At 39.5% G+C, this 27,452-nt stretch overlaps 1 protein-coding gene across 1 annotated transcript in view; it reads right to left on the bottom strand.

Annotated features, from left to right (window-relative positions):
• Cntnap2 (contactin associated protein 2) overlaps nucleotides 1–27,452 on the bottom strand; it is a 1,917,858-nt gene that overhangs the window by 206,241 nt on the left and 1,684,165 nt on the right. Inside the window, exon 17 of the mRNA XM_063250667.1 lies at nucleotides 26,027–26,245. Within this exon, the coding sequence (XP_063106737.1) occupies nucleotides 26,027–26,245 (219 nt within the window). The remainder of the gene's footprint in view (nucleotides 1–26,026; nucleotides 26,246–27,452) is intronic.

The following is a 27,452-nucleotide window of genomic DNA, read 5'->3' as shown; positions in this document are numbered from 1 at the left end:
TGTCATTGTACAAAAGAGAGGAAAAGAAAGTGCTCTACATGATATAACTGCATGTATATTTAAGTGTATAAGATAGATAATGATATTTGTTGGATCATTGAACAGAACTGTTTGCAGTCTCACTGTTGGAATGTCCACTTTATAAGCTTTAATTTTGTAACTTGAACAATTATTTCTAAGATGACAAAATGTAATCCATTAACTAGTGATTTCCTACTGTTTATTTTTTTCTGTAAATCTGTATTACTTGTACGCTTTCTCTGCTTTTTTTTCTTCTTAAATAAAATTAAAAAAAATTCTAAAAAAAAGACAATTCTATGCTATCCAAATATGCTGAAATTTCTAAATCATTGGTCTTAGATATTTTCTCTTCCTTTTGCCTGACTACCAATGTAATAGTTTTTCATTGTGGAAACTGTAAACATACTGACAAGCAAAGCACAGTGAGAGCTACGGTGTTACTCAGATACAACTACTTTCACTTTTAGGGAACAGTCTTTTCTACTTTTATCTATGAATATATGTGTGTGTGAAGAAGTTAAACAAAGGACAAAGTAGGATCAGAATACACACATTGTTCTCAAAATTGCTTTTCACAAAAAAAGCAATTTGATTGATCATGAAACAATCAAATAATACATGTACAACCAGAGCATCTTGTTTAATTCCTGTACAGCACCTCCTTTTGTGAAGCTGCTATCATTTATCTTGCCATTCCATTACCAATGGAGTTTTAAGCTTTTCCCAATTCTATTTCGTATGATGTCATATTAATATGGTCCTTGTAAAAAATTTGGCACACTTGTTTAATTTTTCTTTAAAATTCATCTCTTAGAATTCATAAGACTTTAAAGTGTAATTGCTGAGTACAAAGACATATATATATATATATTATAAAGGCACTTGAAATATATTTTCCTCTAAGAAGAATTTTCCAATAGGGTATGAAATGACCATCTTCTTCACAGTGGTTCTTTTAGTGGGCAGTATCTTCTTGAGTTTCCATTAATACAAATGAGGGAAGAAAAAAAAGAGTTCACTGTTTTAATTTGCTTTGCTTTGAATACTGAGAGTTGAATCATTTTTATACTTTCACAATTCTTTCTTTTTAATCTTTTTTTCAGTCTTTGCTTTTTGGGGGAATAGGAGAAGATGTATTTCTTGTTGTTTGATAACTGTATTTTGAACATTATTCTTCATTATAAATCTTTCCATTTGTATCTTTGAATTTACAGATGTCTCTTTTTGCCAGTGAAAGTTTTGAATGGCTATATGGTCTCTAGAACTCCATTTCCTCCTATTCTGAATTTCTCCAATCCTTGATTTTCGTTTCTCCTTTTCTGTCTTTCAGTAAAAAACTTTCTTTCTCCTAAACTTTCTTTCCTTTTCTGCAGTGTTGAATTCTTTTCTTTAGCTGCAATAAATTAACACTATAGTCTAAATAGTTTTTGTTCCACTAATTAAATTTAAAATTTTTACTTCCTCTTCTTAATTTATAAAGCAGTAGGTAAAAGCCTATTTGTCTCCATATAAAATAAAAATGAAGTAAATTGAACTCTTTTCTTGCTTAGGTGGTCCCCTGGTTTATTTAAATGGCTCAGTGAGCTGGAAAGTACTTTCCTTGATCTAGTTGATGTGAAAAAAAATTTGATCCTGAAAATGGCTTTTATATATTTTATGTAAAAGATGTTAATGCCAGTAAAAATTGCTCATTGCTTTACAGAACTCTTTCTTGGTAACGAACATCTAATTTTAAATTATATATCTTCAAGAAAAAAATGCTTTAACCTTTTTTAATTAGAAAATCAACATATTGTCATTGGAGAGAACCCCCTGCCACGCAAGGCTTCATGTACATTAGTCAGACCTGTGATAATTATCCCAGGTGAGATGTGAGTTTAATTTGTATATCATTTTTCTTGTGAAATGCTATGCAAGTGTTGCAATTAAAGATTAATTATGAAGATGCTGTATCTACCTAAAATGAATAATATAGCTATCTTGTGTGCATTGTGAATGCACACAAGAACAAGGCAAAGTAATCAGGTGTTGCATTAAATAAAAAAGATGGAAATAATGATCCAGAAGGATTTCAAAATATACATTGCCCTCCAAGAAGCTTAATAGTATTCTGAGGAGGTAACTTTAGTCCTGGGGTACCTTTCCCCCAACAGACTGGCCACTCATTTGCCGTAGCAGGAAATCACATCAAAGCCCACACATGAACTATTAATTTTTGTATATTTGGTTCATTACTGTGAGACATCTCTGCTTTTGTAGAGCTTGTGATTTTGAGGGGGAAGAGAAATATAACAACAAACTCAGTATGTAAATCAAATATGTCCTATGTTAGAAGGTAGTGACCATTATGGGGACCGAGTGGGATCTGGAGGTGGGGGAGAGATGGTTGTAGTTTTAAGTAGAGTAGTTGGGCTGGGCCCCACTGAGAGGGAACAGAAAGAATGGATGAGACTTCACGGTGGAGAGAGGCCTGCCTGACAAAGAGGTGAGGGGTGCTATCTGCAGGTGAGAAGGGGCACAGGAGTGGGGGAGGAACATCTATGGGGTGCTTACAAGAGCAAAGCTACTGACCAGTGCAGGACCTCCAGAATGGGCTGGAAAAGGCATTTCTAAAGTGAGAGCTGAGGACTTGCTCTTAGCACACAGGTTGATACCAATGTGACAACCAACAGCCACATTAAGATGCAGAGCACGCTTTTCCTTTGCCACAAAGTAGGAAGGAAACATCACAGATTTACATTTGGACACTGGCTTCGTGGCTTGTTCCCTGTGTGGCTTCCTTGGATCCCCTTGGGTCTCAGTATCTTTGGGTGTGATGCAATTGGCCCTATTGATGGCTGGTGATGACCTACCTCTTTGAAAGAAAGCTAAGTTAACAGTAGGGGTTACGATTACTACTGTTATTGAGTATAAGAAAAACTCTGCAAAGGCATAGAACTGAAATAAGTTAAATATCCTAAGAAGATGAATGTACATAAATCATATAAATCTGATGCCAGAGATATGATGAGTACTATGCACTGAACTGTGTCCCCACTTAATTTAACAGTTGAAGCCCCAAATGTGGCTGTATTTGATGGTGTGGGGTCTTTAAAGAGATATCAGGTTAAACACAATTATAAGTGTGAGTCCCTTATGCAGTGTGGCTGTAATTGTTGTCCTTGTAAGAGGAGGAAGAGCCAGGGCTTCAGGTAAAGATGGTGGATAGATAAGAGAGGATTACAGAGGCTCCCTGAAACAGACAACTCAGATGTCAAAATAACACAGCCTGGGAAGTCTCAGAGAGAGGGTGATGGATCCTCTTGACCCAGAAAGAAACTAAAATGAAAAGAACCAGTCAAACATGCAGTCCCGGAGCTACTATTGAAGCAGCTAAGAGTTCTTGTTCTTGCACACCCAAATTCCCGCTGCTTCAACTCACTGGAACCACGGTCACACTGAAGTGCAGTTGCATTGAAGTTGGAGGTTGGCAAGCCCAACAGAGAATGGAGTCAGCAAGGGCCCTGCATCAACCTGTGGTGAGTGCTGGGAATAAAACCCTTCCATGAGAAAGAGACACCAATGGGACAACATATTGGAATTGTGCAGGACTGGCAAGAACAAGGAACAGCAGAGACTTTAGTCAGTTTTACCCTTCCCAGATAAGATTGGTGGGGTATGCTTGGCCTGGGTCATGCCCCTGGCTGAGACCCAATAAGTTGTCCCAAACCAATTCCCTACGTGTGATGCACACTAACACAGGCCTCACCAGGTTGACTGACCCAGAGGGGAGGAGCCAGCATATGCTGCTCCTGTTTGCACCTCAATAACACACTGGAGTGGGCAGGATCACCTAGCCAGTGTGCTTCAGAAGAATGGTAATCAAGAAGAAAAGGGACTGGGACCTCCTCTATACACCTGTATGAAGAAACAAAAAATATGAGAAGAGGAAGCAACAAGAAAAAGTTCCCAGCTCCCAACCCTGAAAACACTGATCCAGGAGAGGTTAATACAAAAAAGACTGAGGACAGCAAACATGCAATATCAGACATGGCATCAGTGGGCATAAAGAAATATCTTTGGGACCTCATAGACAAGCTCAAAAGTGAAGTATTTAATCAAGTAAAGCAAGATAGAAGTAGGTTAATAAAAGAAATGCTAAGCACCCCTCAAGAAGACACAGATGGAAGAATGGAGGGGCACAAAAAAAGGAGAGAAATGTTTGATGAATAATATAAAGAAAACATAGAATATATGAAGCAGCTTCAAAAAGATTACCAGGAAATAAAAAACTCCATTGAAAGCTGGCAAAACTGTTTGAAAGAAACTAAGGATAGATTATCCAAACTGGAAGACAGGTTTACAATGTGGGAGCGTGAAAGGAAAAATTTCTTAAAAATAACCAGGAAACAAGCAGTAATAATACAAAGGCTAGAAGATGACAAGAGGATCTATAACTTAAGAATAAAGAATGTGAATGAAGAGGCAGGGGTACAAACAAAGGAACTACAAAGGCTATTCACAGAAATAATTAAGGAAAACTTCCCAAGCATGGGAAAAGGAAATGATATTCAGATGTATGAGACATACAGAACTCCAGCCACCTACAACCAAAACAGAGCTACACTCAGACATATAATAATAAAGATCCCAGAAATTCAATATAGGAACAGAATATTAAAGGCTGTTAGAGACAAGAAACAAATAACCTATAAAAGAAGGCCCATCAGTATCACAACAGACTTCTTGACACAAACCATCAAGTCAAGAAGAGCCTGGAATGAAATATTCCAAGCCCTGAAAGAAAATAACCTCCAGCCCAGATTGTTGTACCCTGAAAAACTGTCTCTAGAAATGAATGGAGAAACCAGATGCTTCCAAGACAAAGAGGAAGTGATGGAATTTATGACCACCAATCCAACTCTACAGAGAATACTGAAGGACATTCTAGTCAGAGAGAAAAGTACCAGGATTTCAGAAACAGTGATAGAGAGGCCTCAATAAATGGAACAGAAAGTTGAATGAAGAAGAAAAGCAGACAACTAATGGCAGAAAAAGACCACAACAGAAATGAGGCAGAAAAGGTTGGCTATAATGCCTGATATAGATGGTCTTGATACACTAAAAAAAAAAAAAAAGAGAGAGAGAGAAACACAGGCAGAGTAGATCAGGAGGTAGGGTCCACCAAGATGCTATTTATAGGAAATATAATTAACTGAAAAAAGGGTTTATGGACCAAAAATCAAATATGAGAAAACAGTGCTCTATGTGACAGGGAACCAGAGAGTAATAGGGGAAACTAGACCAGTATTTGTGGATAGTTTGGAAAGACAGGCTTTAATAGGTAAAGGAATACAAGTAGAGATCAAGTCCAGGAGGGAGAAGGTTTGGAACCACTTAGGTAAATAGCAGGTTGCCCCCCAATCTAAAAATTGAGGGTGTTGGTGAGACCCAAAAATGCACAGTGCACCCTGGGGGAGTGAAAGGGGAGGAATAGTCTTAAAAGAGACTGCAGAAGATATTGTTAATAGTGTATCAGGATTTAAATCCCACATTACTTGCACTGCTCTGCTTAGATAGATTTTATTCTGTCACAGTTTGTCTACTTGCACCAGATCTGAGGGCACAGACAGCTATTCCAAAAATAACAGGATATAGTACAGTAATCATCTTTATTTTCCTATTAACTTAATCTGGAGTCCTGTATAACTTATACTGTTTTATCATGACCTATCTTAGTTAAATCTGATTTGTTTGATTGCTGTTTGGTATAGACAGATTTTATTCAAAACTGTTATGATTGATAGTATCAAGTCTGAGAGTATAGGCAACTACACTGAAGACAAGATTCACTATGATATCCATTCTGGTTTGATTATTGCCTGTTTTTGAAGTTTTACACTATCTACAAAGTTGTGTTTTTATTAACATTGTAATGTACTGCTATATTCAATTATACTATGTCTGATGATACAGACAATTCTATTGAATATAACAAGGTAGACAACGCAGTAATCATGGTAGAACTCTTTGTACAGTGGTTTTATATGTCTTTTTCAGTTCATGTGTTTATAGAAATATGTTTTGTTTTGTCTTGCTTTGTTTTGTTTCTCCCTCTAATATAGAAAGGATAAAAATACATGGTAAGACTTATGAATGTGTAGAACCTATAAGCAGTTTATGAGAACTGATCTTATAATGCATGATGAAATGAATAAATACTTTGAAGAAGAAGAGACACTACATCACCCAGTGCTGATCCTATAGTGTCATGGTGTGAAATCGAGCAATACTATTATTCTTTGTTCAGAGTGATTTTAGCCTGCTTTGGTTTGTTTAATCTCAACATAAATGACAATATGGATAACTGCATGTATGTTTAAGTGTGTAGGATTGATAACCATATTACTAAGTTTTTATTAGATAGTTGAACAGAGCTGTTTGCAGTGTCGCTGTTTGAATCCCCACTTTGTATGTTTCACTTTTGTATCTTCAACAGCTATTTGTAAGAGGACAATATGTAATCATCAACTAGTGATCTCTTACTGCTTATTTTTTCTTTTAAAGTATGTATTATTTCTACCTGTTTTCTGTTATGTTTAATCTTTCTTTAAATAAAATTAAAAGAAAGAGGAGGAAGCGATACCAGGGAAAAGATCATGCGAAAATACAGAAAATATGTAGTCTGAAAGCCAGAGAAATCAACCTGTTGACATCACGATGATCTTGGACTTCTAAACTTCCAGAACTGTGAGAAAATAAACATCTCTTGCTCCAACTACCCAGTTTATGGTATTTTGTCATGACAGCCCTGGCAGAAAAAGCTAGCTGATATCAACCAGCCTGGGAGAATGACCTTTGAATCCATCTTCTGGTTGCTCTGTTTCTTGAAAGCATAGAACTAGCCTGGGTGTTGTCTATGTCTTGTGTGCTGTGTAGGACTTTGCTGGACTGGGGCAGCTTGGAGCTGACATAGAGACCTTGAGTGTGTGACTGGGTATATGGAAGACTGGTGGGAAACAGAGATGTGACTTTTCTGTGTCCAGGTGATTCAGTCTGGCTTTGACTCTTTTGTAGCCAGGGCGTAAAGGAGAAAATGCAGCTGCACACTTGGACAGGCCAGGCTTTTCTTAGCGGCGGGTATACAACCCGCTATTTCTCCCATTCCATATGTTACCGCTGTGTCTTATGTCTTGATGGTCAACTTGAACCTGTACAGATCCCCTCATGATGTCAGGGCAGGTCTATTAATAAAAGCCTTGTTCTCTACTGGAGCTGAGAACCCTGAACTGGCTCAAGCCATTTTTGGGTGGAGAGAGTAAAAGAGAATTGGGTGCCATTCCTCCCCAGAATTGTGTGATTGACAGATGTCAGAGTGGATGTTGATGGCACATGAGGACAAAGCTTTTCTGTACTCTGAGAACTTTGGCAGATTCATTTTTTCAAATAATGCTCATGAGTGTTCATTCATAACTTAAATCAATAGAATGGATTTTCTGTAGTTCATTATCACTGCATGAATTTTTTTATGTCCTCAGAGTAAAGGACATGCTGAATACGTGACTCCAAAGTAGGAAGCTAGAAAAATATCTCCAAACAAAGGTGGAAGGCCTGCAGAGATTGCAGAAGCAGAAAACAATCATATGTGTCCAATGTGGCCAGGTGTGGTGGTGTATACCTGTAATCCCAGCACTTGAAAGGCTGAGACAGGAGGATTGCTGCAAGTTCAAGGTCAGCATGGGCTACAAAGTGAGTTCAAGGCTGAACTGCATAATGAAACTCTCAAAAAGACAAAAAAAGAAAGTTTTTTTTTTTCAAATATGACTTTTTCTGTGATGTAGTTGGCTCTAAGAGGTTCTGGAGGTGGGACAAACTTGTTATAATAGTCACTTAAAAAAGGCTGATACAAATGGAATGCTAGCTCTATCAAGTAGGTACTGTCCCAAAATGTCACATATTTCAGCTCTCAGAGATAAGTATAATTATGAACCAATTTTACAGGTGAGGAAACTGAGACCAAGAGAGTTTATCTGATCGGTGTTGCAGAGGTAAGTACTCATAGTAACTGGTCAGGATCTAGGCTTTCAAACCTGCACTTACTGTGCTACAGCTGCCATTTAAGTTTAGGGCCTGATGTTACATGAGGCTCTTTCTTCTCTTATACCTACGCTGAAGAGGCTTAATATTGAAGACTTGTCAATTAATGCTTTCCAGAACTTTGTTCCTGAAGCCACTAGAATGGTTGAAATTGGAAAGAGAAATGCAAATTACACAATTTAGGGCCATGAATGTAGATATCTGAATCAGCTGAAAAATTTAATACTGTAAGTTCGAAGCCAAAGCAGGTACAGGTTTTGGCCACTGGATGGTGGGTGGTTGATCCTCTTCCCACTTTCAGTCCAAGAGCACTGATTTCAAAGGACATTGCACTCTGAAGCAGCTCCTATAGTTCCAAGTGCCTCACAGAAGTTGGGACCTGAGAGAGTACAGTGCGAAACACCTACTTCTGGCTCATACCCAAAGTTTAAGCTACTAACAAGTAGGTTAGTACATTTCAGTGCAAAGCCAAACTTGAGATACCTCAGCTTAGCACTGTCAAAATGTTTCTCTTACAAATATCTTTTTGTTATTGTGCATATGGTGCCCTGCTGGTGATTTCTGTTCATATCGGAAGCAAAATAAGCATCTTTCTGCTGATCTTAGTATTTCCCGTATCACTCCCTCTTTCTCTGTTTCACTGTCTTTCAAGTCTGTCTTTTAAAGAATTTATTTAAAATAACCATATCTAGTCTCTTTCCACTCAGAGTCAAGATTCCTTAGTGTTAATGTTCACCTACCACATTGATATCACCACCCCCAGGATCCAGTCTTTACATAACCCCATCGGGTGTTATCCCAAGGTCAAGACTGGGTTGAGGATCTGGAAGGAATCAGCACAGCTCTGGTAACCAAGTCATTAATGGATGTGTGGGCTCTCTATGGCCAAGAAGGTAAAGGAAGAGAACGGAAGCGTGGTGTCTTTAGTTACTTTCTTATTTCTGAGACAAAATACCCAATACACAAAACTTGAAGGGAGAGAAGTTTATTTTGGCTCATATTTTTCATCTGTCATTGGGTGGCTGCAGAGTAGGAAGGCGTGGTAGAAGGATCTGGGGGAGGAAAGCTGCTCACCTTAACGTGGCTGAGAAGTAAGGAGCAAAGGGTGGAACCAGGGAGGGAGATGCATGCTTCCAGGTCACAGCCCCAGTGATCAGCATCTTTCCACCAGACCCCACTTCTCAACATCAAGTTAGATGTAGTGCACTGTAATCTATTTACCTTCCACAAACCTCTGTCTCTCAGCATATGAGACTTTGCAGGGATGTCCAGATATTCACCATAACACTTGGGGATTGAAAAAAAGGGAGTCAACAGAGAGGCTGAGAGAGCAGAATGAAGGAGGGTTTTGAGATCAGGATTTCAAGGAGGGTAAAGGTTACAAATGTCCAATTTTACCAGGAGGTCAAGGAAAGTCACAGAACCTTACAGCTGGATTTGGCTATTTTTGAGAGATACTTTAGTGCAACAATGAGATGCTGATTACTGAGTGAATAGATTTAGCTGTCCCAGTCATATCCTAAGAATCAGTGACAGCACAGAATGTTTGTCCATTGTCTGAGGGAGGAATTTTGAAGTGTGTGTGTGTGTGTGTGTGTGTGTGTGTGTGTGTGGCTGGAATGGACACAGGACAGAGTTGAGACAGAGGACAACATGAACAGTTCCATGTCCTGAATCAGGAGTGGTTCTCACACCCTCTGCTTTCTGGGTATGAACAGTTCAGGCCTGTGAGGCAAATACTAGTGGAGAGGGCATCTGGTAATCTCAAGGGAATGGGCGTAGCATCACAAAGAAACATGACAAGACCTTGGAAGATGCCAGGGACTGTGGAAAAAGCACAATGCAGTGTGGCCTGTCTCAGCTGAGGCAGAACCAAGGAGAGAGCAGAAAATGGGGGAAATTAACATCATTATGGGACTTAATTACTGGACTGGCTTGAAATACCAGCAGAATTGCTATCTATAATGATACCTTCGGGATAGTAGGAACAGGAGGTTATAACAAATTATTATGAATAAGAATTGGTTGGAGATACTGAAATGACAAAAGTTATAATTGTTGAAATGAAGACTTCCTTGGAAGTGTTGAGTAGCAGAGCAGAGAGAAGTTGAACATTTTAGAGTGTTGCAATACTGGGCCCAAAATTCCCATGCAGCAATAGCAAAGGATAAAGACATTAAAAGAATGAAGGAAAAGTCAAGAGCCATGGAGACTAGGAGTATTAAAATCTAACTACTTGAAGGAAAAATGATCCAGAATTTTCTAGAATGAACTATGGTAAACTTCAGGTAAAGTTTACCATTTAGGTAAAGTCCTAAACAGGGTAGATAAGATAGATAAAGGTATATAAGAAAGGGGAGAGGGAAATAGTCCTATAATCCCAGGACTCTGGGAGGCTGAGGCAGGAGGAGCAAATGTTTGAACTTAGCCTGGGCAGTTTAGTTAGTGAAACAGCATCTCAAAGTTAAAAATTAAAAAAAGAAAAAACTAGGAATAAAGCTCAGCAAGCAAGTCTTGGATTCAGTCCCCAGCATCATAAACAAAACCAACATTTTAATTTGCATTTCTCAAATTACCAGGGATATTGAACATTTCTTCATGTATTTATTTGCTATTTGTATTTCTTCATCTGAGACATGCATGTTTATCTCAGATGCCCATTTGTGGATTGGATCTTTGAATTTGAGAGGCCTCAAATTCAAATTTTTTTTCAGTTCTCTATGTGTTTAGATAGAAATCCTTTATTAGAGGGACAGTTGGCTAAAATTTTTTCTCATTATGTGGGTTTTTCTTTTCACTCTGCTGGTGATTTCTTTTGTTGTGCAAAAACTTTTTCATAAGATGAGATTCCAATTACTGATTCTTTTATATGCTTCCCATGCAGTTTTCAATTTATTCATGAAGACTTTGCCTACCCCTATGTCTTCAAGATTTCACCACCATGGAAATCAGTATGGAGATTCCTCAAAAAACTAGAACTGGAGGTTCTATTGAATCCAGCTATTCCTCTGCTGGTATTTTCCAAGAAGAATTGGAAGCATCATACCGCAGTGACATATGTGACCTGTGTTTATAGCAGCACAATTGTAATAGCTAAGTCTTGGAAACAACTCAAATGTCCATCAACCAGGGAATGGATAAAAAAGATGTGGTATTTTTGTGCAATGGCATATTACTTACCTATAAAGAAGGACAAACGTGAGGCTCTTATAGATAAATGGATGCAACTTGAGATCATATTCATAGGTGAAATAAATGAGGCTTGCCTGTGTAAATATTGTATTGTCTCCCTAGTGTAAAAAAACTGAAAGAATAAATAAGATCCAAAATTTACAGTAGATACTGTGAAAGTGAAAGAGGAAGAAACTGTTCAAAAGGAAAGAACTGGGGTAGAGAAAAGGAGAAAAGAAAGAAAAGATTGTCTCTATGCACACAAGATCGATAACTATTCTACTAATCTGTTCATCAAAAGGAGTTTGTGCTTTAGTTGTTTGATTGATCATTTTTATACCTATATCTTGTAATCTGAACAACTACTTTAAAGATAACAATATGTAGCATATTAACCAGTGTAAATCATCTATTATTTTGTTTTAAATTCTTTATCATTGTTTTCGATCTTTTTTTGTTTTTAAAATTAGAAAAACCCAGAAAAATCCCTATAATACCTATATCTAGAGCTGTGTACACACAATGGCCAGGAATCTCAGAGGATTCAGAAGTCCTGCAAACCTAGATGAAAAACTTTACCTCTGTACTCCCACAAATTTCTAAAAGCAATTTAGCATTTCCCAAAATATTATAAAATTGGTGGTAGCACTTGTAATACTCTTATTGAAAAAGTAAAAAATATTTTGTTCCACATTATAGTTATAGATTTATAACATATCATCTATGCTGATTAATCATTATGACGATTAATTTGAAGTGATGGTAGTTTTTTAAGCTTGACATTAGGTCTTGTAACTTAGGTACTACTTTGGGAAATATTATTACTATATCATAAATTTAAATGTTGTTAATGTTTTAAATATTTGAAAACTTCATTTCAGTTATATCTGGTTTCTTTTATGATTCTGCACATTTTATTTTATTCATGTAAAATGCTATTCTGAGAAGGGAAATATAGATTTCCTCAAAACTGCTAAAGAAAACTGTGGCCCCAAAAGGGTTCTGCACTCCTGGATTCTTGTGAAGTTAAGGGACATGAAAGAAAAAGAATAAAAATTCCTAAAAGCTTTCAGAGAGTAAAAACATAAATAGGAATGCTTAACTTCTATGTTAAACTTCACAATAGCAACACTGGCCATAAAGGAAAATCAGCTAACACCTTCAGGCTGTTGATTTAAATGTGAGACTCATTGGAGACATTCACAGGCAGAAAGGTCTCAGGAGTCACCTAGGAACTCTTCCTTCTTTCCTTCATTTCTCTCTCTCTCTCTCTCTCTCTCTCTCTCTCTCTCTCTCTCTCTCTCCTCTCTCTGTCTCAGTCTCTTTCTGTGTCTCTGTGTTTCTGTCTGTCTGTCTCTCAGGGATGAGGATCAAACCAAGTAAAAAGGGAAATGAATCCAAGAGTTGATAAGAAGACTAGGAAGTAAAAATAAGTAAAAATAAAAAATGTAAATAATGGTATTTTCTAGTAAGTAATCATGAACAAGTATATTCATAATACTCTACAGTGAAAACAATAGGTGGAATTAGTGTGGCAGGTAGTGTGTGAGGAAGGTGGCCTGCATGTGCTTTGACTTCTGATTTATTCAGAAGGACAACATAGATACTGATACAGCATAGTGGATGACAGCCAAAAGCACCAGCGTGGGTCTTAACATGGTGGGGGTAGTTGCCATAGCAATAGAATGAGAATACCCAAGTTTTGAATCAATGGGATGATACTCAGTTATCAATGGAAAATAGGGGGGTAGACAAAGAAGAGTAAACAAAAGACAGGTAAAGCAAAAAATGCAGAAACATACCCTAATATCCCTGTCATTATAATCAGTAAATAAAAAGACAAGCTTCAGCAATATAATGTCTAATAGACACACTTAGACAGAACAAAATGGGACATATAACTTATAACAAACACCTGTACAATACTAACACCTGTACAAAAAAAACACTAGGTAAATATTAACAACAAGAAGGCTGGTGTAGCAGTTTCTGGAGCAGAAATAAAACTATGAGGTGAAAAGCTTCATAAGGAATAAAGAAGGAAATCATATACTGATATAAGTAGCAATAAATCAGTAAGATTGTGAACAGGTGCAACTAGCAAAATACTTCAGGTTATACAAAGCTACCATCAATAGAACTATTGAGAGAAATTCGGTGGATGAAGTTTGAAATTCATACTCAGAAACTGCTAAACCAAGAGCAATACTTAGTGAAATTGGTACACAGATAGCCTGTGAATCAGTAATTCTCCTGGATGGACATACACACACACGGATCGCCCATGCAGGTAACAAGAAACATGCATAAATGTACTCATTTAAGCATTATTGATGGTATCTGGGTGGAGGGAAACCTAGATACTCATGCTCCATCTCCTGGAGCTGGGATGAATGATGCATAGCATATGCACGTAGCAGAGGTCTTAGAACTACCCCAATAGATCTCAGTAAGATAAGGCTGAGTGACAAGAGTAAGAAACAGAATGAGGTTCATGGTACAGTATTATTCTACAAAGTATGTCCCTCTGAAAGCAGAGCTATGAAGTTTCAGAAACATATATAGATTTTGAACAAATATGTAGAAGGCCATTCCTGAAACACATAAAATACACTCAGGTGGATGGATGCCAGGGATGGTGGGAGAACAAAATTGGGAAAGGTTAAAAAAAAAGGAAAGAATAAAGTAAAATTAAAACAAATGAGGAATGCTTTCAAGACCCTGCAGTGAGGGGAGAGCTGTGATCCTGCACAAAGGAGCAGGTGATGGGGACAGCTCTAATTGCCTGAGGGCAGCACTAATAAAAGTGGCATCTTTTCTTCCACTGAGTGTGCCCTGGAAGGAACTATACCTTCAATACTTCTGTCCTTTACATTAAATTAATTTTTTTTACAACTTTTTCTATGTGAGAGTTGCCATGTATCCTCATGAAACTCTGTTAAGTAACTTAGAAGAATAAAAAAAATCCCCACATAATATGTTGTTTGATAAGCTTGTTGAAAAAGGTTTTTCCATGATGATTACAAAACTGGTGCCTTTATAGCCACATGCCTCCTCTGGTCAGACCATCCAAACTGCCATGAAAAAGAGCGGGAGATGAGAGTCTCTGAAGCATTTGCTCTTGTGGCTCTGAGCTGCTTTGTGCAAAAGGTAAGTCATAGGACTGGCTCCTAACTTTAGGTTCAAAATACTCTTCTGCCAGTTTCTTCACATAAAACCACTGCTTTAGAAATTAGTAGCTCAGCTCCTGTGGGGATAAGTAGATAGGTAACAGACTGCTTTCTACTGGAGAGCTCAGAAGATCTTAAAATGACACCAAGCCAAAAGTCTTAGAGCCTTCTTCATTCCTCTGTTTCCCTCATATTCAGAAATCACTGATTCAAGCAGGCAGTCGTGAGTTTGATCCCTGGTACCGATAAAAATGAAATAGACCCCCCCCCAAAAAAGCAAACTCCATTGTATTATGCATGAAGAAATGAACAGCTACTTTGAAGAAAAAAGAGACATTATGGTATCCATTGCTGATTCCCTATCGTCATGCTGTGAAATCCAGTAATGCTTCTATTCTTTGCTTAGCATGGTTTTTATGTGTTTTGCATTATTTAATTTCAACATACACGAAGCAAAACTCATGCCTAAGATCACTTAATTCAAGTGCTAGATCTGCAAGTGTAACACACACAGGAGGAAGTTGAAATGTTAATCAGTTTTGAGCCCAAACGGGTTAAGGGCAAGGAATGACTGTCAAGCATTGGTGGAGAGTGGCTGGTTTTGCCTGTAGTGGGGCCAGGCAGGGAATCCTTTTGAGAAACCAGCAACTGCCTTGTGTTAGGCTGCAGAGCCTGGAGGGAGAATGCCATCCAACACAAGCATGGTGAGCAGCGTGAAGGAATGGACATTTTGGAAAAGGGCTACTATAATTTATTTGTACTTTTGCTTTGCATAGAAATAAACTATTCATTTTATTATAAATCAATTACTTATTTTTTTAGTTTTTAAACTAGATTTCTATGTAGCAAATTATTCCATCTTTTATTTTTGGCTTCTGGGAATCACATCATTCCCTATCTCTATCTGGGAGTAAAACAGAGACCAGTAGTTGTCTAGGCTTAGGGCAGAAACATATTAAGATTCCAGCTCGTAGCTCAGCTACTCCCAAACAGACAAGACTTCGATTTGATATCAGGAAGACTGAAAACTACATTCAGGGCCAAAACTGATCTAAAATGCTGTCTTTCATAATATTCTGACTTTCTCAGAGACTTTTGTTTGGGTTCCAGTCGTGTTGATTTCAGTCTATGATACTTACTGGAAAATATATTTCCAAAGATTGAAAAAAAATCATTAAGTTTTAAGAAAAGAATTTTGGAGAAAGACTATATGCAACAAATATCTTCTTGTTTTGGAAATGGGATGATCTAGTTTTAATATGAATATTAACTCAGAGTAAAAATATACAATTAATTTATCCTTTTACTTAATTGTTTGCTCAGAAAATATTCATGGAGAATCCAGGGCCAGGGTTTGGTCGGGTTCTACTATTCTTGGTCTCTGCTCTCATGGTTCACCTCCTCATACTATACAGAGACACAAGAATACACAAACACATCACAAGTCCTACAGAGAACTGAAAATGTGAATGAGTGCTATTTTAGGATGTATGGTCAGGAAAAGTCTCTAGAGGAGGTAATAGAAGCTGAGATGAGAAGGGAAGGGGTGTGGTGACACATGCCTGTAGTCCCAGCACTCAGGGGACTGAGGCAGGTACTCACCATGACCTCAAGGCTAACCTGGGCAATAGAATGAACTCGAGGTCAGCCTGAATTACAGGGGTGAGACACTGTCTCTACCCCCCTCAAAACATAAAATAAGTAAAGATAATACATATGTTTTGGCAAGTGAGGTGGCACATGCCTGTAATTCCAGCACTTGGGTGGCTGAGGCAGGAGGATTGCTGAGTTTCAGGCCAGCCTAAGCTACATAGTGAATTCAAGGCCACCTTGAACTATAGAAAGAGCCTGAATTAAAAAATAAAAAGAGTGTCAGGAAGCCAGTCTTGCTCCTGTCTGAGGTAGAATGTCAAGCAGAGGAAATATGAAGCACAAGTTCTGTAAGGCAAGAACAAGCTGGGCATGTTCAAGAAAGAGCCACGCCTGTGGAGATCAGTTAGGCTCTAGTTGCAACAGTCTAAGCCAGAAAAATGGTGGCTTTGATGAAGTGGGGGCTTGCAGCAATAGAACTCAGTAAGTGCTTTTCTGGCACTGTCTAGAGGTGGAGTCACATAACAACACGCTGCTGGATGATGACCAGTGGGGGACAGAGAAGAAAGAAAGGAAACAGAGAAATCAAGGGTAACTCCAAAGTTTGGCCTTGAACACAAATGGATGGTGATCACATCATTTGCTGAGATGGATGGAGGAGGTTGGTGGAGGAACCCACTCATGGAGGTGCCAAGAATTCCATCCTGCCATGCTTATTGTGAGATGTCAGGAGAAAAGTGAGCCATGCAGATGTGGATTTAAGAGTAACTACTACATAAATGGTACTGAAAACAGAGGTGGGAGCGGAGAATAGTATCCAGGACAAGGCGCGAAGGCAGGAAGGCTCAGCGCACACTAACATTTTGTGATTGAGTAGAGGAGGTGAACGTGGGAGAAACCAAAGTAGCAGCAGTGAGACGGGAAAAGCAGGAAGTATCCTGTTTTGGGATCTATGGGAAGGATTTCAAGGGCCTGTGTGGAAGACTGCTGAGGGTCATGGGAAGAAGAAGAGAAAAATGCGTAGACTTGAGGCCCATGTTGGCTCTGACAATCTTTTATTATAGGCAGCTAAGTTAGATAGAAATTAACATGTAGTCAGAGCACAAAGGGCCTCAGTGGCCATTTCACTGGTGATGCTGCCTGGAAATCCAGGAACCATTCTCTCCTGATTTCCAGTGAAACCCTTCTAGCTTCTTCCTTTGGTTCACAACTTCATTTGTTGTGCAGCCATGAACCCTGCACACGTGACATCTAACAGGTAGAAGTTAGATTTCTCCTACATCACTTCCTGAAGGTTTTTCCTCATAAAAGCTACAAAGAAGGAAGGGAGGTAAGGATGAAGGGATACAAGGAAAGATGGAAGAAAGGAAAGACGGAAGAAAGGGAAAGAACAAAAGAAAAATGGAGGAAAGGAGGAGGGGAGAGAGTGCTTGTGAATGAGCAAGAGAAGATTTCTTTCCATGTCGTAGACTCCCAAGTCGAGTCTGATTGTGGAGAAGAGTGGCTTTGCATGCAAACATCTTGCTAACCTGTCTGTGTGCGTCTGACAGTGAGCCACTACTAGCCTTGATCTTTGCTCCTGATACATTATAATCCTCAAACCGCTGCCAGGCCTGACTGTGTGGCCTGACCTCTACCCAGGAGGTCTGCTGCATTGTTCTACTACAGGCTCTTAACAAAAAGCAGCTTCCCTGCAAGTGGGTGTGCATTTTGGCTGTGGTGGATTCTTCTGTGCATTGTCGGGAGCTTTCTGAACAGCCTGCAGCTACCACCTTATAGTAAGCCTGCAGCTTACCACACTTTCCTAAATGTCTCTGGTGACCTCAGTTGTCATCGCAAAGCAGGGACTCTCACACAGACTAAGCAAGATCATTTCCAAACATTCCTCTCAGTTTGGCCAAGTTTTAGATAGACTTTTTCCTGACCTTAGATCTCTGACTTCTATTTCAATATTTACGTTAGGAACCTTATACTAATTGTGAATTCTCTGACCCTTTGAGATGTAAGTATTTTTAAAAGCCTTTTGAGGAGAGTTTTATAACCCAGGAATGTCTTGGACTGGGACCCCGAATCCAGATCTTTGAGATGTGAACATCAGGGGAGATAGTGCTTATTTCCCAGTCTCCAAGGCAAGGTGGGAACGGAAATCCCATGGGCCTTGACTCACTCCCCCAACTTCTCCTCTCCTGAAGATGCAAAAAGTTGTGCTTTCTCTTTGAGTAAACACTCTTATTCCAGCTCTTAAAATCTTTCCTGCACACACCTGCAATTCCAGTTATGCAGGAGGTGAGGCTAGTGGGTTGACCCCAAGTTTGACTTCAGCATGGGCAATTTAGCAAGATCTTGTCTTCGAATAAAAAATAAAAAGTGCTGGGGAAGTTGCTCCATGTAAAGAGTCCAATCCCCAATACAAAAACAAAACAAAATAAAACAAAACAGAACCTTTCCGACTTATACTTTAATACAATGAAAAATCAGCAATAAAAACGACTCTCCCAAGGTTGGCTGGAGGGCAGTGAAGCCGGGGCTGAGTTCTGGTCTCTGTTCCCTGCTGCAGTCACCCTGTGTGAACTCTTCCGGCCTGTTACATCTACCCAGTGTGATTGTTACTTTGACCAGAGGAACAGGAAAGGTTCCATCTTTCCAATCAGACTGCCTGGGATCTAATTTTTTCTTGGCTCTTACACGGAGGCATGACCTTTTGTGAATTAGCTAATCTGTAGCTTCAGTTCCTTTCCAGTATAAATGAAGCAGGAATTCTCAATGCTATCTGTGTTTGCTTCACAAGGTTTCTGTGTATATTAAAAGCAGTCAAGCAGGTGATGCATTGACCTTGAGATGTCACCTTGGATTGCTTAGCCAGCACTCCTGCAGTGCAGCTGAGTCAGGCTTGTAGAAAATGGGTGTGAGCACACATTTTTTATATATACAATCTTTGAAATTTGGAATGTATATATATATATATATATATATATATATATATATATATATTCCCACAGGTTTGGGAACATTTCATGCCTAGAATTCCAGTTTTTTCCCCTAGACACTGGTGTTGACTTTCTCCGCTCTGCCAGCCACTTGGCATTTCAGATGGCACAGAAGTTATCCAATGGTGACTTTGAAATGCCAAGGGTTTAAGGACCAGCTGACCAAACAAACCAAATTATTGAGTTGGAAGAATTTGGGCCCTTTTCTGGGGTTGCCATCCAAGCTTATCCCATAGACTAGCACTCTATTCTTTATTTGCTTCTATGACCATTTAAGAAACTTTGATTATACTAAAAACTGGTAGCTACCAGGCCAAAAAGATCTGGACTCCTAAACAGACAGATAGACTGCTAGAAGAAGAAGAGCTTCCTGGCTCCTTAGTCTCTGAGTCAGCATGAAGACAGCATTTCTCCCATTGAATCTCCAGTCAGGTCCTCACCTACCATAGAGGAACCTGAAGGACTGAGAATGACCTTTCAGCTCCTTGGTGCTCCATGCTGCCCAGAAGAGATGTCTTCTTCAGCCACCAAAGATTTCAGAAGCAGTCAGAGTCGAGTGAGTTGAGCTGGACCTTTGTCATTTGCTAACCTTGCTTTTCAGAAGCCACTGGAAGCTGGACATCTTCATTAAGTGGTCTTTGGATCTCAGACTTCCTTAAAGGACTGCCAAACAGTGTCCCATGCTCTGGCCTGTGTCCAACAAGCTAAAAGTTGACTCCTACTCAGCCTGGCCTTCCCAAGATTGCTCTGCTGTCTTCTTCAGCTCACACTTGTGTGACCCCTGTGATGGCAGAGGAGATTCCTTCTGGCTAGGGCCCGACAGATATCTTCCATCTCATTGGCTGTTCCAGTGGCCAGGATTCCAGGCTCTCTGTACATCTCTGAGCCAGAGGGCTTATTCTCAGGCCAGCCTGGCATTGTTGCTGCTTAGATAATGACTGTGAGCACATTTGTGTCTCTGCCTCCTGAGAAACCTTGCCCATGCTGCCCTAGGGATCTCAGGTCTGGCACTCACCTGATTGAGGGTCAGATCATCATGAGGTGTAAGTGCCTGTGCCAGGCCATCCAGGGAGCTTGGCATATGCTAGTCCCTCGTTTTGGATCATTGTTGATCCAAAATACCAGCAAGCACTTTTCCTTTTTGTTTCATTTTTGATTTTTAAATGTGTTTGTTACTTTTCTATTAGATCAGTATCATGGTTGGAATCTGATGACTTCCCAGTGGCTCTGGAAATTAGCCTGGGTGTTGGCCCTTTTGGATGAGCATCTAATGGCATCTTAGAGAACTATGTCTTCTGTGTTTTTTTTTTAGTCACTTTGAAGGTAGAGATGGGGGATTGACCTTGTTACCGTGGGTCATCTTCATGAGTAGAGGTGACCCTGCCAAGGATCCTATCTGTGGTAGAACTGAGAACTATTTTCCATCTCATTTTTAAGTTATGTCAAACCCTTCCTTATTTAGAACCCTAAATGCAGCCCTTGGCTACCTCTGCCACCTGCCTCAGCTTCTAACAATGACACCTGCATGATGCTTTTTCCTTTACTGCTCTGTGACCACTGAAGGAGGTAAGCAAAGTTCTTGAGGAGTAAAGACTCTAGGTCAAGTCCTCCACTGAGTGATTTTTATGGAACTGCTCATTTAATCCTGAGACATGGAAATATTAAGAAATATTAAGGAGTTTATCATTGGTCTCCAAATTGGCAAGGGACAGAGGTGAGATCCAAAATTCATTTCTGGAGAGCTCAGAAGTGATCCATTTCTCTGTGGTTTTCAACAACTCTACTTATGGCAGTGTGGGCTGGGAATACCAGTCAGCCCCTCTCTCCATGAGCCCACTGGCCACCATTGAGGACTTATAGCCAGCATGGGCAGGGAGAACCATCCAACCACTCCCCCTCATTGCTGGCACCACTGGGGAGTCTCATTGTAGCTATGTGTCTAGAGAAGCCTGCCTCACAACACTGCTTCCCTGTGAACCTCAGTCAGAGAAACCCAGGTACCTGGAACATTCCCCTACACCACAAATAGGCATCCAATGTGGGAAACACCTGGAAAACCTATGACCAATTTCACTGGAGGAACCCAGATGTCAAGGTGAAAGAACAAAAGGCAATCTTAGACTCCATCCCACACAGAACAAGTCCTGGAGACATGGACATGGAAGAAATTGGAAGTCAAATACCTGAAATTTCTGAAAGGATAGCAACTGAAGTAAAGAAACAACTTCATGAGGCTGTAAAAGAAATCATATGAGAAATACTATCTTGGGTAAAAGAAGAAATGAAAAACAATGAAAAAATTGTTGAGCATATCTAAGAACACAAAGATTAAAAAAGAGGAGCATAGGAAAATGAGAGAACGTTGAATGAATGATATAGGGAAGAACTGGAATGCATGAGGAGATTCAAAGAGATATCCAGGAAATTAAAAACTCCACTGAATTCTGGAAAAACTGCTAGAAAGAAACTGAAGATAGACTTTCAGACCTTGAAGACAGGATTTCAGCTAGCAATCGTGAAAAGAATGGTCTCTTAAAAACAGCAAGGACCCAGAAAATAACAATCCAACAGCTGCAAGATGATGCATAGAAAAATAATTTAGGACTGATAGATATCAGCAACAAAAATCAGAAGTCAACACAAATGACATAAAAAGACTATTTATAGAAGAAATAGTATAGAACTTCTCAAGTGTGGGAAAATGACCTGACATACAGATAAGTGAGGCATACAAAACTACAAATAGCCATAAGCAAATTAAATCTACACCCAAACATATAATAATCAAGATCTCAGAAATTCAAAACAAGAATAAAACATTAAAGGATATTAGAGAAAAGAAACAGACCTATAAAGGAAAACCCATCAGAATCATGACACACTTCTCAATAGAAACCATCGAATCAAGAAAAGCTTGGAGTGAAGTATTTCAAGTCCTGAAAGAAAACAAGTTCCAACCCAGATTGATGTATCCTGAAAAGCTATCTTTCAAAATTAATGGAGACATAAGATACTTCTGTGAAAAAAAAACAATTGAATGAATTAATGAACTAGCCCTACAAAGAGTGCTGAAGAATATTCTAGAGGAAATGAAGATGACCATGGTTCTAAGAACAGCAGCAGAGGAGGATTGCCAATCAGGGAAAGCAACTGAACAAAGGGGAAAAGTGGGCAGCCAATGATAAGAGAATAACGTAGCAGAGACGAATCAGTGCATGTTGGTCATAATATTAATGCAGATGGCCTCAATTCACCAATAAAAAGAAACACAGGCAGAGTGGATCAGGAGACATGATCCCTCAATATGCTGTATTAATATGTGTGAAAGAAACACATTTGACTTGAAAAGAAATTCATGAACTAAGTGTTGGAGGAGTGAGGACATTGTTCTATGCAACAAGGACCCAGAAAACAGCAGGGGTAACTTACCCATCAATCACAGAGTGGAGAAGAAAGCTATGGTATTTTTATACACTGGAAAGGTACTTAGCTAGAAAGAAAGATCATTTCAAGGCTCTTGTAAGTAAATGGATGCAACTTGAGATCATGCTCAAGGATGAAATGGTTCAGATTCACATGAGTGAACATTGTGCTGTCTCCCTAGTATAAAAACTGAAGGAGTTAGTGGGAACCAAAATGTACAATAGATATTATGAAAGTGAAAAGGGAGGTAACATCTAAAAATGTAAGGTGGTAGCCATTGTTAATTTCCTATTATCGTGTTTTGAAGTCCTGTATAGTTTTCATTGTTTTGTTTTGATTGGTTTTTATTCTGTTCTTTTGATTTTGTTATGTCTGATGGTATAGGTAGCTATTTTGAAGATAACAACAAGCATTATGGTAGCCATTGATGATTTCCTGCTATCTTGTTTTGAAGTCTTGGATTGCTTTCATTGTTTTGTTTTGATTGGCTTTATTCGGTTTCATTTTGTTTGGTTTTATTCTACTTAAAAAACCTCATTTCTTGTGAGCATACAGCCCAGCGGAAACATTGCATGTGTGGCAACCCAGGTCTTGTTCAACCATTATTGAACATGTAATTATAAATATCTAATGGAAGAAGTTCTGAGGAACTCTTCTGCTGGTCCTAAAATGAGAAAAGATGCTGAGAGAAGGGAAAAGGAAGTGCTTGATCAACAAATGATTTTGTTAGGGTTGAACTGAGACCAATACTCCAATTGCCCATAACCTTAAAGAATAGTTTGGGATAATTGGTTTCAGGTGTCAACTTTCTTTTTTAAGCTTGGAAATCACGCTCCTGTCTGATTCTTCTGGAGTGGACTTCTGCAGAAAAGTATTTCTCAGGTTGGCTCAACAAGCTTCTATCCTGGGCATACTCATCCCGTCCACTGTGAGGGTAACCAGAGACCAGAAAATGGAAACTATGACCAATCATCATGTCAGCTTGCTGTTTAGAAACTTGTCTTTCTGAGAATGGTTTCACAATTACTAAATCCAAAGAACATTTTCTCTAGCTTTTTATTTTTAGATCATAGCACACGATGTTAGTTGCTGTTACCTTTTCCATAAAACCTTCTGCTCTGTGACATCACCCTCTCCTAATTCTCCTTTATTTGTGCCTCCATTTCTCTTCATTCTTCCTCCTGAAACATTCTTTTTATGCCCAGACATTTAATTTCATTGGTTCGTAGAATTTGACTTCAGCTCTGTGCTTTCTTTAAAAAATACATTATTCTTGGGTCATTTTCTTTAATTGGATCAATAGCCCTTCCAAGATCATAATAAATACTCCTCCTAACTCTTTGTTTTACAACCTCACTATCTCTCTAGTATTCTTCAAGACAATGATAGTGAGTGGCAGAAAGGGCTAAAATTAAATTTGGACCTCCGTGTCCAGCAGCAAAGTCAGGAAAACAGTGACTCTAGCCATGAAGAGTTAGCTGTTATGATGAAAAACCAGTAGAATAGACTCAGCGGGAGGGTGGGATAAGCTGAATTTAGGAAAAAACTTGCTGTAGATAACCTGGGTGAGATATACTGAAGATGAGACATTTATTCACTGGTTTATAAAGAATCAATGGGATGTTTAATCACTTAAACATCAATGGATGTTTAAGTGATTAAAAATTATGTGTGAAAAATTACAGTGGTACCTTGGTTCATATACTGAGTTTGTTCCATAATTCTTTGGAAGATGCCTGCAGTTGTGTTTGTCAGCTGATACTGAGTTCATAAATGGAAGCAAAATTTTGCAAATGCTTCTGTTCTGGAACCAAATTGTTTGTGAACAGAAACCTTCACAAACCAAGGTATTACTATACATGTAATTTTGAGATCTATGAGTAGAGGGAAAGATTTAGAAAGTGCTGGGTTCCCAATGAGGTTGGGGACTATTTTATTTCCAAACTTCAATTCTGTCACGGTCCCTGGCTGATGGGGCTTTTTAACAAATCAGTCTACCTTTTCAAAGCTCACTGTTGTTCTGTACCTTGTACACATCACATGAAAAGAGTGACTACTTAGTTTAGGAGTTCTTTTTGTGATTTTCTAATGTTTTTCAAGCATACAAATACAACCAAGGGAAACCATATGCTAACTCTGGCCCTTGCCAACAGTAGCAAATGCTTGGTGGGCTGCATCCTAGGACTGGGTACAGGTGGTAGGTGTTATGAATATGAACAGCAAAGCATCACTCAGTTTGCTGGGTGGGAGACCACAGTTGACTGATTGACCAATGACCCCTCCCAAAAAATCCAGTGGGGTGTTCTATGTGGTGCATCCCACAAAGCCGTTCAAAATTACTTCATTTTCATTCAATAAGAAAAAGTTGCTTATTTCCTAAAACACCAATATTCTGGAAAGCAAAATTAAAGACTCAACTGGCCATGGGAACATGTACTGTTTTGAAATATTTTTAAGTTCATCTGGAATATATCAACAGCAAAGGTATTGATGAAGACTAGCGTGAGACTGGATGAGATTCTACTGCAGCATTTTTTGCTGTCTTTAAATGTCTTCTTGTTGTTGACTTCTTTCCTCTGTACAGGGACACTATGTTAAGAGAAATCTAAGTCTTTCTCTGCCTAGCAGCTTGAAGATGGGCAGAGAAAGGAATGAATTTTTATTTAGCATTTCAGATAAATCTGAACATAGCTCATTTTCTCTCCAATCCCCTGATCACTTTAAGCAAAGTTGAATTTAGAGAGCTTTTTCCTTCCCTTCTTTCCTTCTTCTCTGGTTTCCTTCCTTCCTCACACTTATAAGTGTCCCGAATGTCCAATAATTTGTCATATTTTAAAGCCATAGATATAAAGCTGCAGACATCAGAGTTCTGAGAGATGTTCCACCTTACACGTTAGCTTTGTAGCTGAGGACCCTGTGCCCCAGAGAAATGGATGTGGAGCCAAGTCTTACTCTCCTGGGTATTTTCCTTGTTGCTTTCTCTCTTGGAGGAGATAACAAGAGGTACAGGCATTTACTTTGGGAAAGATCTTTATCGAAAGCTTCCATAGTCTTTTTTTATTTTGTTACATTGTGAAGATTCTTAAAACCAACAGAGGGAAGTCAGGATTGCCTGTTATGGATGTATACAGATGTCCCCCCAAAGCTTAATGCTGCCACAGGTGGGGCTTTTGGAGGAGGGTGGTTGGATCTAGAATGTGTGAATGTGGGTGAAGGATGTGATTCTGGGATTAAGGCTGTGTGGCACTAACTTAGTTCACTGATGAGAATTAGTGTACCTCTGGTGTGGTTAAATGGGTTTAACGAAGACAGGAGCCCCATCCTGGGTGTGGGCGGCACCCCCCACAAGGCCTGTGGCCTAGATGGTCTAAAAAACAAAGGAAGTATTGCTGCTACTGCTTTGCTTCACCGCTTGTTCTCCTGCCCGCTTGCCATGTTTCTCTTGTGATGCCCTCTGCCATGCTGCCCTGCCCTGGAGCCATCTGACTGCGGACTGACATCTCGACAAACCTTTCCTTTCACCTGTGAGTATTGAGCATTTTATCTCAGCAATGCAACGTTAGTTAAGACAGTCTTGGCAGCACTCACCCACAAACAGCTGGCTGTAGAGTTCTAGGCGTGTGTGACCTTCCGTCGGGGCCTTGCGGATCTGCTGGGGCAGCCGGTCCACCTGGAGACTGGCCTGCTTGACATTCCGCTCTGCGGTGACCCGGTGCCACTGGTCATCGTTGAGAGGGGAGGGTGACCTCACGACGATCTCTACTGGCCCGTTTCCAACATCAAATGAAAAGGACACTTCTGTGGCAGCTGGAGAAACAGAAAGTGTGAAAGTCAGATGAGGATGGTTCTCCCAGACACCAAAGAGCAGTGAACTGGAAAAACAAAGCAGGACTAGAAAAATGTCTGTCCAGGTCTCAGTTACAAAGGTACATGGAGGAAGCATGTGAAGAGCACCAACCTGTTGATCACCATCACTAAACAAGGGGGTCTATGTGCCAGTATGTTACTTAATCTTTTGAAGCTTCCCAAGAAGTTATCATCATTGATTCACTTTAGGAGGGAAACTGTGGTCAAGGGAAGTTGATGAATTAAGACCCAGAGCCGAATGTCTTAGGTCAGTGAGTTAGTGGATCACAGGATCTGAGTCCGAGTTAACCAGGCTTCAGAGCTTGAGATCTTTGGCTCCTATTTGAGTAGTGATTGTCTCTGGTGAGAGATTTTTGACACATCTGGCTTCAGAGATTTTAACTGCATCTGGAATAGGTGCTGGTGTGTCCCAAAGTTCTCTGGGAAATGTTAATAAGTAGAGCAGAGAATTGCTGCTTTGGGAGGAACTTACAGAAATCCAGTCCATTAGCTTTGAAAGTTAGGAATATGTGAGTTGCTGAAACAGTGAAGGTTACCTACACCTTTTCTGGACAACTTGCAGCTGTCTTGAAAGTTGCACGACATTCTTAGAGCACAATCCCTTTTACATCGTGTGTTGCACACCTTGGTTGGTCCCCAGCTGCGATTCTGGGTCCTTTGCATAACCTTCCCTCCAGCACTGACCACAAATCATTCTATTTTTTGTTTTCAGAGATCTCCTCCAAGTTTCTTCCTTCTGCAATAAATCACCCTCCAACAATAGGAAAATGGATTCGGTGGCTGCGTTGTCAACTTTAGTTAGAAGTGGCTTTCTTATTTCACATTTTCAGTTTTCTGTGCAGCTTCTCAGTGACCACACTGCGCTTTACAAACGTGTTTTTTTAAATGGGTATTTTTCTTGTGATTGGCAGGAGGGCAGCTTACTGCTGAAGCAGCAAGCACGTCCTAAGCTCCCTCAGGCTTGCTGGATTCTTTTCAACATTAAAGATGTGGCACAACAGTGAATTTCCTGACTTTGCTTATAAAGATATCCAGCCCTCTATCCATCAATAAGCCTTCCACCTAATCTCTAAGCAGTTTAATTAAATATCTGTCATTTTTTCCAGGGCTAATGGAAAATTCAGTTTCTTCAGGCTGGTACCATTTT

The sequence above is a fragment of the Cavia porcellus genome, unplaced genomic scaffold, assembly GCF_034190915.1.
Source record: "Cavia porcellus strain 051 isolate PalLab524CR breed Dunkin Hartley unplaced genomic scaffold, mCavPor4.1 scaffold_6, whole genome shotgun sequence".
Lineage (NCBI taxonomy): Eukaryota > Metazoa > Chordata > Mammalia > Rodentia > Caviidae > Cavia > Cavia porcellus.
Note: the sequence above shows the minus strand (reverse complement) of the source record. Positions and strands in the feature narration are given on the sequence as shown.